The sequence below is a fragment of the Pundamilia nyererei genome, unplaced genomic scaffold (genome assembly GCF_000239375.1).
Source record: "Pundamilia nyererei isolate P.nyererei 1_Seehausen unplaced genomic scaffold, PunNye1.0 scaffold00331, whole genome shotgun sequence".
Taxonomy (NCBI): domain Eukaryota; kingdom Metazoa; phylum Chordata; class Actinopteri; order Cichliformes; family Cichlidae; genus Pundamilia; species Pundamilia nyererei.
The window spans coordinates 256,897-270,000 of record NW_005187732.1 but is presented as its reverse complement, the minus strand read 5'-3'; the positions used below and the strand labels follow the sequence as shown (position 1 = coordinate 270,000).

The following is a 13,104-nucleotide window of genomic DNA, read 5'->3' as shown; positions in this document are numbered from 1 at the left end:
CATCACAGGAATTGTGAGTGATGCAGGCTATGCTGGCAGGAGAAGCTGGCCCCCAAAATTAATGCTTTGCAGATGCCTCCTGCTGGCTTGCAGCGCCCCAGTTTTCAGCCAAATGGCGCTAAATCGCTCAATCGTGATGTTTAAACCATGACTCAGACGCAAAATGGGGTTTTTTTGCTGGCTCGTGTTCCTTCACAGGTCAAAAAAAAAACCCTGTACTCCTGCATTGCATCTTATTATTTAAACTTCAGCAGACTGCCTCACATGCTGGCGGAGTGCATATTTTCTTTATGCACTCATTACAGAGGCATGATGCCACTATCAGGCCAATGCAGCTTCTCTCTAATAGTACCGTCATGTAAGTTATTGCAGGATGCAAACACTCGCGTGTAACTGTTAAAGGGAGATAAGAGCTGTTGCTAAATGTTATTTTTAACGTCTCTGTAGGGAATCTAATTGTAGCGTACATCACGTGTTTGTTCGTGTTCTACCTGATATTGTTTTCGCATCTGTCTCCTTGAAGGCCCCTGGTTTGTTTCATGATTGTAGCCCTAGGCTGCTGCTGAATTTCTCAAATAGAAAGACATTGCTGCCATCTACTGGTCATTAGTCATAATTACAGGTTGGAGGGGCGTTCACCCTCTGCTCTCGCGATATCTGCGCTGTTGCCCGGACCAAAACAGGAATTGAGACATGGAGCGAGTGTTCGGCGGAGTTGAGGGGTGAGAATCAATTAAAATAAGCTGTAAAACTCTTCTAAGTTTATTGTGATGAAGTGTCACGTAAGGCTTGTGTGTATTACAGGCATTTATTCAAGTTTTTAGGTCAATTAGAAAGTGAAGAGTTTTCTTAACGGCTGTGCGCGAGTATGTGTGTCTCGTGATCACTTCTCTTTTGTGGGCTGTTTCTGTCAGTTAAAATGTCATCATTTATTTTTTTTAAAGTATGCTATAAATACGTATTTGTCTAAATGAGGTTTGTGGAGCCTTTTTTGTGGATCTATTTAAATTGTGTGTGTGTGTGTGTTTCTATCAGGGAAGATGCATACAATGGTCTTGTATAGTGATGTCTAGTTGCTTTGGTGGTTAGCAGCTCCGTTCATGTATTTGTCAATTCCTTATTAGGGGAGGAACGCACTCCAAAGCAGTGTTGTTGTCAGGGGATGGGAAGGTGTTGGCAGAGACGGCGGGACCATCCACCAACCACTGGGTGAGCGGAAGTGCTGATGGAGGCAGGTGGAGAAATTTGGAAAGGGGAAAGAGGGGGCAGATGGTGGCCGGATGAGGGGTTTGCACATTAAATAGACTGTCTTTATACTTGTCTTATGAGTGAATACATTGTGTTATACTGTAGCAAGTTCCATTTATTTTGCAACACTTTTTGTCTCTCACAGCTGGTCGGCGTGGACAAGTGTATCTCAACCATCGACGACATGGTCCAAAGAGCCAAGGTCCAGGCGGGGCTGGATCCAGGCACGCCGTTATACTCCCTGGTCAGTCTGGCTGTGTGCCGGTGCAGGTTGCTGATTGAAATAATGTGAGCCCTAACATCTGATTTGTGTGCATCTGCGTACGCAGGGCATGTCTCTGAGCGGAGGCGAGCAGAAGGATGCCATCGACAGACTCATCGCTCTCATGAAGGAGCGGTTCCCCAGCCTCAGCGAACGTTACTTCATCACCACAGACGCCATCGGTGCCATGGCGACGGCCAGCAATCGAGGTAAGCTGCCATTTTCTGTTCTCGCTTCATACAGCAGCCAGTCCTCAGCAGGAAGACAGAGCTGCCCCAACCATAAATGTGTTCATGTAACAAACACAATGACACTGTCCTACGGTATGATTGTTAAATATTTGACATAACTTGTGTTTAAGAGCTGCTCTTAGCCTAAAATGTTACAGCAGGTCGCAGTTTAATACTTTACTGTTTTAGGTGTGGCTCTATGTATCATCTTTACTGTCTGACCCTGAGCTTTATGGCTTGATGGTATCAGCATATCAGCGTTATCATCAAGATCTTTGTCTTCAGGGGGCATAGTCCTGATATCAGGGACCGGATCAAACTGCAAACTAGTCAATCCTGATGGCTCGCAGATCGGCTGTGGGGGCTGGGGTCACATGATGGGCGATGAGGGATCAGGTAACTATGTGGGAATATGTGAATTATTCATATCTTTATAGATCAGACTGAGCTATCTGTCCATCTTCCCAGCCTTCTGGATAGCTCACCTGGCTGTGAAGACGGTGTTCGACGGCAAAGACAAACTGGTCGCTCCTCCTCACGACACCACGCATGTTAGAAAAGCCATGGAGGGGTACTTCCAGGTCAGAGTCCCTAAAGTTCGGAGAGATGTGTCGACATACACAGCGATACCGTCTAATGGGTAAAACTCTGTTTATCGTAGGTGTCAGATCTGATGGGCATGCTGCCACATCTCTACAGAAACTTCCAGAAGTCTCATTTTGCAGGGTTCTGCAAGAAGGTGGCTGAAGGTAGGAGGGTGTAACTCCCTGGTCTGCTTTGAAATGTGAAAGATTAAGCGGTAAGGTAGAAGTCAGACTTTGTGTGTGTGTGTGTGTTAAAGGTGCCGAGGCAGGGGACGCTCTCTGTCGGCATGTGTTTGCTGAAGCTGGACGAGTCCTGGCAAAACATGTAGAAGCAGTCTTACCTGCAGCGCAGGAGGTAACACACCCACACAGTCACGTGCTGTCACCTGTTTGTGATCACGTTTCTCTGAGTCACGTCTTCTTTTATTTTCCTGACAGCCACTATTGAGCGGCGACCTCGGCCTGCCAATCCTGTGTGTGGGCTCGGTGTGGAAGAGCTGGGAGCTCCTGAAGCCAGGTCAGTGTCTCCTTGGACCCTCATCATGAAACCCTTCAACTTATCCACTTCCTCTGCCTGAGTAGCTTCTATCCTGAAGAAGTCTGAGATTCTCCGTCTCTCCCCAGGTTTCACTGAAGTCTTGGATAAACTGGCATCATCTGACAAGCACAAGGGTCATTTCTGCAGCTACAGCCTTTTGATTTTGCAGCGGTCCTCGGCGCTCGGTGGCGCCGGCCTCGGAGCGCAGCATTCAGGTGCTACCATAGCCATGGATTATGCCGCCAATGCCAAAGTCTTCTATCAACACACCTTCAGCAGCAGCGCATGAGAATGAGTTGCAGGAAGACTTGCCGGCCAGTTTTTAAATTTTTAACGTGATTGTTTTGCACTTGATTTTGACACTAAAGAGTCAGATCTCAGTATGCACATGTTAATTTTATCGTACTGTGCAAAGACTTTTTAATGCTCGTTTGCATTTGTGATTTATAATAAAAAATGAGGTTGAATTTATAGAAGATCTTTGCATTGTTGTGGATCATTTTAGACTGATTGATGTGGGCTTTCCTTCATTGTGTTTACCTAAATTTCATCTAGTTTAGTGTCACATTTAGAACACTGAGGTGGGTCACACTTAGAGGCAAACAGCCACACTCACATTCTCACCTACAGCCAATCTAGCATCAACCAACAGCCCAACGGTGTCTTTGGAAGAGAATCTGACTACCCAAGAGAACCCATGCAGACACTGGGAGACCATGCAAGCTCCGCAGAGAGGCCTCTGCACTCTGCACTTCGATGCCAGTGTGTAATTTGAAACTGTTGCTATAAACCCACAACTGAAACTACCACAATGAAAGTGGAACAGGCCAACAAATAACAAACATTTTTTGTGACAGTGCAGATGCAAAACAGCAACCCAGAAGATTTTTTTAATATAAAGGTGGAGCATTCCACTTTTTAGGGAGCCGCAGATTTGATCAGCTTAACCAGCTCCAGCTGCATTTCAACTCCTGAGGACAAATATGTAGCAATAGAAGAAGAAAAGTTTAAAAAAAAAAGTACCTAAAACATGACAGTAAGTATTAAAAAAATAATGATTTCTTACAGTGACATACATTCACATTTGAGCCCCTGAAGCAGGGAGCTGTTTGTACCAATTGGCTGTAATTCCACAGTAAAATTCAGTGGAATAAACAAATTCAATTAAAAACATTTGGCTTTCACTCAGAGACACGCTGGACGGTCTCTAGTCTTCAGTTTGGCTTTAATACAGCGATGAAGCACTAAGATTACTCGAGGAGGAACCAAAAAAACCATCAAGCATGCTTCCATCGGAGCACCGGAAGGTAAATATGTAGCTTGATGGGGAGTTGGAGTGCAGCAGCAACATGTTGTTGTTCAACTGAAATTCACAGGTTTAAAAAGTCCAACATAAAAGGAGAATTAAACTAAAACTTTTATTTCAATTTGAAATAAGATCCGATCTTAATTGTCTAACCTAACAGTGGGAAACAACAGACAAACAAATTGTTATTTTTCTTTTAAATAATGTGGCAAGACCCCACCAAGGCTTCTGCTTTGTCCTTGTTTTTTAATTCATAACATTGAGAAACGCGTATTGAAATCCTCACTTGCAGTCCTGTTATTTGGCCACCAGGGGGCAGCACAAACAAGCTGTGAAAACAAAACAAGCTGGCATAAGGTCTATGAGATATATAAGCACAACTACAATTATTATCTTTATCTTTTGGCGAATTTGGAGTGTTGCATCCAGAGTTATGATTTAAAAGAAACGATAAAAATCAGCATCTACCTACATTAGTGCATCAGTGGTTATCAGTGCAATACTATAAAAACCACACATCAGTTCTAGTGATGAGGTGATTAACACCTGGAGGTCATCAAGTTCAGGACATCATGGTTATGTAAGTAAAAAGTAAATATGAAGCGTGCATACTGTGGCTGAACAAGCTCTTGTTTCTGTCAGGATGTCAGGTTTGTTCACATTATACACTCAGACTGACCATCACAACAAGCTAAACTCCTATTTAAACCCCCCAAAATGCCCGTTTGTGTTTTGTTTTTTTTTCCCCTGACCAGACTCATGGTTTCAACAGTGCCAACATCTGAACTCCAGAGATGAGGTGAGCGAGCTCCTTTATTACAGGTTGGATGAATTTGTGCACGTATGAAGACACGACAGGTCCATTTTCTTTTGTTTGTTGTTTTGAAAGAATAACCTTGAAGCCACGTGGGCCGGCTGTTGGTTTTAAAACTCCTTCCATTAGCAGTAGCACCACCACAGGCCCTCACATGCTGTGCTTTGTCCCCCAGCCTCCTCCTCCTTCTGCCTTCATGTCTTCATTTGGCATCCTCACACCTTCCGTTTCCGTGGCAAATCAGGGCGTTGGCTCCGCCCTGGCGGTACACTGGATGCAGGAGTTGCCAGGGGGACAGAGCTCTTCCTTGGTCAAGAGGATGAAAGTCAGCAGCGCCGTGTTTGTGATGGATGTGGTGGAAAAGGTAAGGACTGTTTGTGTGTTTCTCTCTGAAGCAAGCATGCATACTCAACATGTAGCCAGCAGGTGTAGAGACACTCAGCTTTCTTCTGTTGACAGCAAACATGTTGCAGCAGCAGGAGGCAAACGATACCAAGATTGAGATTGTCTACAAGGGAGGTTAGATTGCTTCTTTTTTGTTGTTGTTTGATTTGATTCATGTGGTGTTTGTGTGCTTGAGCTCCAGGTAACAAACCCGTCAAACCAAAGCCTTTGTTGTTCTGGTTTCTAAAATAGCGCTCGTGTTCGTGTTTCGTAGAGTTTTCAAACTGCAGCCGAATCCGTGGCTGAATGTAGTGAAACCCACTTTTCGCTGTTTGTGCACATTCAGGTGTGGTTGTGCTGTCTTCCACCGATGGTCCGTCCAGCTGTAATGATTTTCTAAGAAATCTACTGAGAGAAAGTGGACTGCAGCACCTGCTCAGCCCTCCTCAAGGCTGGTCTGCTGTTGACACAAACAAAGGTAGAACATATTTTTATGACCATAAATCAGGGATGTGAAACTCACCTTGATCTTATGTGTGCCAGGCCAGTCAAACTGCGCTTTGTGTCAGTGTACAGAAGCTTAACTACACATTTAATCTCTGAGGTTTCGATATAAGTAAAGAAGTGCAATTTCAACTTCATGCCCCCGTTTTTTGAAGTGATAAAGAATTTCTTGTGTAGCAAATGAGAGACATTTGTAACCACGACTTTTTAGGCTCAAATTGTAACTATTAAATGTGCAAAATTACAGAAATCTATTACTGTATCTGTAGCAAAAGCTCTAAAATGCATGAAAATACAGTTAAAAGTCCAAAACTTATGTTCTCCTCTACATTTTCCAAAGCCATCCAGTGGGCCGAACTGGAGTATTTGCCGGCCCGATTCAGGCTCCCGTGCCTTATATTTAAGTCATTTAATATGGACCATGGGCTAGATGCTTTTAGGAAAGCTTGTGAGTATAACCCACTTAGTTTGTGGGCTTAAGTGTACAAGCAAAATTCAATTTAAAAAAAAAATTAGCCTACTAGGTTATTTTCCATCACCACTACTAATGATCATTCTTTACGCTACGATGGACTTGATGTAACCTCTCAGTTCATCTACTGTGTGAAACAGGAAGGTTTATCTCCCTTCACCCTCTCTTTTAGCCAGCTTTCTTCTAATTGGCTGCCCCTCCCAAACAGGTCATTTGGCTGAGACGACCAAATCAGGGCTATATGACACCATGCACACCCAAGGGTAAAAAAACCTGTTTAAAATAGTATTTTAAACCAGTCTAAAACCAGAGATTTACATATATGCTATTATAGTTAGACTGGTAAACGATATATATGCAGACAATAAGACAAAATCGAAGTACATTGTTGTTACTGTTGTTGAGTCATGGTGTGAAATATAGTCTCTAAATTGCAGAGGAAGCTGTATTTGAATGAATGTGCTTTGAAACTTCCCATTTAGATGACCAGCACTGGGATAAGAGTGCCTTCTTGTGGGGTTTGAGCGCCTCCTCCCTCCAGAACTCTTTAGGTCAGGGCAGCCGGTGAGGCACAGACACAAATTCCACCTTTTCATCGTGTCCTCTCACGCTCTCTGTGCTATTTTCAGACACTTTCTCCCCTTTCTTCTTACTCCCAGCTGTGCAAGGGGACCTGAGTGCTTTGAGCTGAAAACCATCTGTCAGAGCAGCGTCCTGCCTCAGGCCCACGTACAGCCAGCAACTTACTGCACAGAGACTAGGAGGAAGCTGCCGCAAACAGAGTACCAGTTCAACTATGGCTCTAAGATACAGAGTGGCCAAAGGAAGCTCTGTGTGAGTAGCCTGACACTTGCAGGCTTTTGCCCTGTGCTTATTCTGTTTATGTTCTCATGTCTGTCCCTTTATCTTGTGTATTTCCACCTAGACTCAGCAGGATGCCTTCTCTGATCGCCCACCTTGTCACTGGTCTACAGTCTGAATCTTGACTCAATACAGATCATTAAGAAAAAAATGTATTTTTTGTATTTTGATTTAGACTTAAAGTGCAGCATGTTAGTATGAAATGTTGTAGAGCTGCTTTGTCCAAACACCTCCGCAGAAAAGGGAGATAGCGGTCAAGGCTTTTGTGCGTGAATCTCGGTTATCTCGCCGAGGTCACAAAAGCTGAGTCGCAACGTAGCAGTAAACCATCTGCTGGCAGGAAGACGGTGAGCTGTGAACTTGCTGGCATCCTCGTGCTGGGCAGAGGCTTACGTGTCCACACAGCTGTGGTGGATGATTTACTTAGTTTTTGGGGTTTTTTTTAAGTTAAATAAATGTTAACAAATGCCACAAAAATTCGAACCATCATTCCCCATGCTAACTTCAGTGTCTCTGCTGAGATGAATAAGATTTAATGATTCTGATTGGAGCTCCTGGGGTTCCTAAGGCAACCATTCCCAACTGAAAGAAACCTGAAAACCTGTGGCCCACCTGTAGAGCTGGAAGGCTGCTCAGCATCACAGTAATATCATTTCATGAGTAAATTATCGTAGCAATATTGTAGGGTGTCTAGTGATTCCCATCTCTGCTGTGTGAGCGTGTAAAAATGGACAGTTGTGAAGAAAATAGCTGCTTTCACTCGTCGCACTTTATTAAAGCAGAGGGGCTTCAAGTGGTCTGGAGAGGAGGATTTGTTAGGTTAGGTGCAAAACTAGCTGCACAGTCCAATTAAGCTCTTTTTCATTCTTATGATCCATACTCATAGTGCTGCACACAGTAGTGTCCCTGTGCAATGACCTTGGTTCCACCTGGGTGCTGTATGTAGAGGGTGTGGTGACTTCAGGGGTCATATATCTCTGCTCCTTCATATCAGCACACAAATCGAGGGATTTGCAGTCTTTGCCGTTCACATTCCTGGATTTCAGGCTCCTCTAGTCTGTTAACATTTCGATCGTCTTCCTTTTGTTCCTGTTTCGCTTTGGAAATGAGCACCGACACAGTCATGAGCTCATTTTCAGGATAGTCACCAAAAACCAATCCTTCATCTCTTTTTCTGCAGACGTAATCCTGATGTCACTCCTCCAGTCTGCTGTCAGATCCACACTGTGAACTTCAGTTGAATTAACCCTTTGTTCAAAGATGAAATGTAGCACCGTCCTATGCATCTATATTTTTTATTTACTTGGATATCACTGTTCTGTGCTGCTCTTTAGTTGCAAACCTGCCTAACGCCTGCAGGGCTCAGAGTGATTTGAGATGGTTTTGCCCACCAAAGGTCAGCATCAAGCATTCTCCACGTCCTCATGTTTATAAGTGAAAGGTTATCTCCGGGTGATCTCAGACAGTCTGCTTTAAGGCCAGGAGATCAGGTTCTCCAGTGAGGCCAAATGGCATGCACAGCTTTACGCAACAATCAGATGACCGTTTATCAAGCTGATGCTAGACAGACTGATGGTGAGCCGCCTCCTCGAATGCGAAAACAAAACAAATATATTCTTAGACAAGGTACTTTGTGCAAAAAATAAAAGACAAGCTTAAACGACTGAGAGTAAGTGACAGTGGAACATATTCTGGAGTTGAGCGTCGCTGTTTAAGCCGTCTCAGCTTTAGTAGAAAGGTTTGTGCTTATGTAACCAAAAACTGGCCATTTGTTACCAAACAGTCAGTCTAGATACATGATGATCATTTTTAAGCAATTAAAAGCTAATAGTGGCTGACCAAGCAACCGCTGCACATTTGGGAGCTGCTCATTTTCAGCGGTATCCATCTACAGCTGGACTTATAAACAGAAATATAATGAAAACCACACGCTGAAAAAGATCCCGTGATATGATCCAAAGCTCCAGAGGGAATGAATACGAATACTCATAAATATCTTGGACGATAGCTCACACGGAGCCGTCCCGAGGAAGTTCACAGTAAGAGCGAAGCGGACATTTGAAGCGATAACTATCTGTGAATTCCCACTGAAATGTTATATTCTAACTTTAATAATCTTGATTTTATTCAGTATTCCCTGTAGCGCTGACTTCTCGAGTGTTTAGTTCATCGGCACATTCCCATTAACTTGGCCACGTACGTTGACCTCACTTATCGATCCGTGTTATGATCCAACTTCCACGCTCTCAGACTTGAAAGAAAGTTCGGCTCAGGCGATTAGAGGATCATCAGGGGGTCCTTTTGTCCCTCTGTGGGGGGTCACTCCCACTAGGTTTCTCCACCATTTGACCTTAGAACTGAAGAAGCTTCTCGGATGAGAGGTGAAACGTCTTCAAGCAACTTAAAGAAGTCCAGACTCTTTTCTTTGCAAGCTCCTTTGACTACGATGACCTGGATGACTGAGAACCTTCACAGACAAAGAAAGTGACTATTGTCCTGAACCTTTGAAATAAGAACCTTTACAATGAACTCAGCTGTGAGACATTTTCGATATGATTTTCTTGGACTGTTCAGAATTATCACAGGAAAAGTCACGTGTGTGTACAGATTAAGAGAAAAGGGGGAAAGAAAAAGAAAAGCAAACAAAACATTTGTCTTTAGCTGCTTTATTCAACTTTTTTCATCATTTTTGTTTATCTTGAAATTCATACACTTTTATTTATTTTCTTTTTTTTTTTTTAACGGCTTCTATCACACAACTAAAAAAAAAAAAAAAAAAAAAAAAGAGAAAAGAAAATGAAAATCACCAAAAATGATTTCATGTTGTACAATCCACCTGGCGGACATTCCCAACGGCGTCACCAGGGTGTCATTTGACATCTGTGGTCCAACACTGAGGAAGTTCCCCTTTAAACCCACGCTTCACCGTCTCTCACAGAAACCTCGGAAAGCAGCATGAGTGGACAGAAGCACTACCTGTCAGATACTTTGAAACACAATGTAAATAATCTCTGCTTACCACAAAAATACACAAGATCTTACTTTTCCTGGGACAATACTACGTCCATGTTCAAGCCAAAATGGCTGAGATTCAGAGAAAGAAAAAAAGAAACAATTCAGGATTACTGGTGATAGGAATCTGGATTTCCTGAAGAGTATTGTCACATATAACTTTTTCCTACTGGCTCACGATTTAATGGATATTATACTCGCATCAGGGAGACACTTTGAACTCTAGACCACAAAAGATTTAAAGTAGAACTTCCTCAAAACAAAAAGTCAGATTCCTAGGGTAGGACAAGACCGGCAAGGATTAAATACTGACCGCCACATCCTCCATACTGCCATCCCCATGGCGATACGATCACCTCTCCCTACTTGTTTCCTCCTACCAACAGGACTAAATGGACACCACAGGCTACTATACCCAGTAGAGAGCCTCATCCTCAAAAACAAAAAATGTGAAGGAAAAATAAGGGGAAGGATGAGATGCTATTTGAAAAACCTGATTTGGATATGAACACTTGATCTGATCCTAAACAAACCAAGCTGACAGAAAGAGGCAGTGGCTGCGTTCCAGACCAAGTACCCCCCGCCCCCGTAAAAAGGATGAACACCTTACAAAAACTGAGCCGTGAACTAAAGCTGTGCACACACAAAAAGATGACTGAGTTTTTAAAAATTAAAAAAAAAAAAAAAAAAAAAAAGCTTTGATGTTTGACAATTTTATTCAACTCCTTTATTTAACTCATGATTGGGATACTTGATGAAAAATAAGCATGGATGTCAACACAAATTGGGAAAACAAGTTCTTCTCCATGATGCCACCCGTCCATGAGCGTTCGGATCGATTCAACCGGCAGGGAGAGAGGGCTGAGGGGTTTGCACGTGGTTTGGAACAGAGCCGCTGCAGATACAAATAACCATCCATCGTTTAGATAAACATGAGCCGTGATGTCACAGGACATCGTAGGAGCAAACGCTAACGGGTTACTGTGATGGCTTTACAGAGCAACGGCAGAAGCCCGCTGCAGTCCCCTGAAATGTTCATCCTTCTGACCTCAGCAACATAGTAACCTTCAACCTGCTGGAAATGTGTGTTTTTTGTTTTTCACCCAATTAGACACAAATTAACACTGAAACAAAAAAAGACTAAACTTTTGGAATTTAGACTTTGTCTTGGCATCACTCCCAAGTAGCTGCCTATTTTTCAAGGGACTTGCTGAGATCTGCATGCTCTGTAAACATCAACAGCGTGGTGTGAAATGCAATGATGAGCTAGCGCCCACAGAAGGGCAGAGCTGGTACTACACCCCCTCTCCCACCCATCCCCAATGTCCCTCAGTTTACAAGAAACAAACAGGAAATAAAAAGATTGAAGAAAAAAAAAAGAAAAGAAAACCCCCCACCCCCCAATCGGGCCTGGCAGCACGCCACTGACTTCAAGTGTGTGCGTGTGCATGCTTGCGTGTGAGGATCAGCGTGTGTGCGGCCGTGGCCGCCAGAGTCTCTGAGAATATGAGAGGACTGGTGCATGTGTCTGAGTGTGTTTATGCATGTGTGTGCGTGCGTGCTGAGGCTCCATGGGGGTGAGGGGGACTCCTAGTATTTCTTCCCCGGGACAAACTCCTTTGCTTCAGGATTCAAGATGCTCTTCCTCTGCAGAGAGAAGGAAACAGAATAAAATTACTCATTTTATCAAGAACCGACAAAGTGAGCGCAGCGCAATCAGACGCATCTGACTCACCGCCACTTCCTCCAGGTTGTTGTGGTGATCGCTGACCGACAGGCCGTTGAGCTGCTGCTGCAGCTGCCCCACCCCCTGGTTGTTGAGGTCGCGCGAAGGGATGAACCAATCCTGGTCCTCCTCCTCCAACATCTCCTGGAAGCAGCGCTCCAAGAATTCCTGCTCCAACAGCTCCTCCTCTACCTGCAAGACAATGACACAGGAAAGGAAATGATAAATAATAAGATAAGCAGTAAAGTGGAACAATAAGTGAAGGCGTGGAAACGTTCAGACGTTGCAAATTCACGCTTAAGTCACAAGCTGACAAAAATGCTCAACTCTCGGTAAGAAACCTTGTATCTGATGCAGCATAGGCATCAGAGTTCATTGGTGGCAGGGGAGAGGGGTATGAGTCTGCCAATAATTAACCATTAAATTAATCTTTAATAATTCTTTTTATTAGCATATCATCCAAAAACATTGTTTTTCAAGTACTGTTGACAAATAAATGAGCAATAAATCCACCTGTTCTCAGGTGAGCCTCTCATCCTGAGGGTGAATAAAGCATTATGTTGTCTCAATAGCAACTTCACCAGCAGCTCAGGGCAGAATCAAACTTTCAAATTAAGAGTGGAGGGATTGCAGGATGGTGAGGTTTAGAAAAAAAAAAAAAAAAAAAAAAAAAAGTGAGTTCAAGTATCCGTTTTTGTCACATGTACCTGTCTGTTATACTCCTCCTCATTCTCCATCCACATGTATTCAGCAAACGGGTTGGCGTCATTGTTTTCTCCCGCATGGCCATTGGCAACCGGCTCTTTCCCTTCCTTTTCTGGAGCTCCGCCTCCTGGTGTCTTAGCCACCTCTGGACCGCTCATCTCAGCTGGCTCTGTGTGAAACAAGAAGGCACAGGTGTGACTGTCAGCGAACAGTCTGGATCATCCTGCTACAGTATGCACGCAATCAGACAACCGAAGAGCAAAGCTGCGCAACTCCCGTTCGCTAGCCCACAGCTGGGTCTCATTCTTGTTAGTTTACATTATCATATTTAAAATCAAGGCTCCATTATTTAAGCCTGGGATTCCAAATCGAATTGACCATCAGCAGGGCTCGCAAAATCGCTAGCCCGACGTCCCGGGACTAGCGATTTTTCCAGTCGGGCTACCAAAATCTATCTC

General features: G+C 43.7%; 2 protein-coding genes across 4 annotated transcripts in view; one reads left to right on the top strand and one right to left on the bottom strand.

Annotated features, from left to right (window-relative positions):
* Positions 1-621: 621 nt before the first annotated feature.
* Positions 622-3,338, top strand: nagk (N-acetylglucosamine kinase). Of its 2 annotated transcripts, XM_005751879.2 has the most exons (10): positions 622-722; positions 1,125-1,209; positions 1,394-1,492; positions 1,578-1,719; positions 2,026-2,136; positions 2,209-2,321; positions 2,402-2,489; positions 2,582-2,679; positions 2,763-2,841; positions 2,949-3,338. In XM_005751879.2, exons 1-10 carry the CDS (start codon positions 694-696, stop codon positions 3,149-3,151), a joined length of 1,047 nt encoding a protein of 348 aa, XP_005751936.1. In that variant the 5' UTR covers positions 622-693; the 3' UTR covers positions 3,152-3,338. The 2 variants fall into 2 exon arrangements, with proteins under 2 accessions (XP_005751936.1, XP_005751937.1); XM_005751880.2 differs by lacking the exon at positions 622-722 and having other exon boundaries at positions 1,178-1,231.
* A 6,937-nt stretch (positions 3,339-10,275) lies between these two features.
* Positions 10,276-13,104, bottom strand: part of paip2b (poly(A) binding protein interacting protein 2B) — a 13,348-nt gene continuing 10,519 nt past the window's right edge. For both annotated transcript variants that reach the window (XM_005751878.1, XM_005751877.2), the window contains exons 2-4: positions 12,649-12,815; positions 11,951-12,133; positions 10,276-11,862 (exon numbers count right to left, since the gene is read on the bottom strand). In XM_005751878.1, coding sequence (XP_005751935.1) covers positions 11,806-11,862; positions 11,951-12,133; positions 12,649-12,804 — 396 coding nt within the window. In that variant the 5' untranslated portion in view covers positions 12,805-12,815 and the 3' untranslated portion in view covers positions 10,276-11,805. The remainder of the gene's footprint in view (positions 11,863-11,950; positions 12,134-12,648; positions 12,816-13,104) is intronic.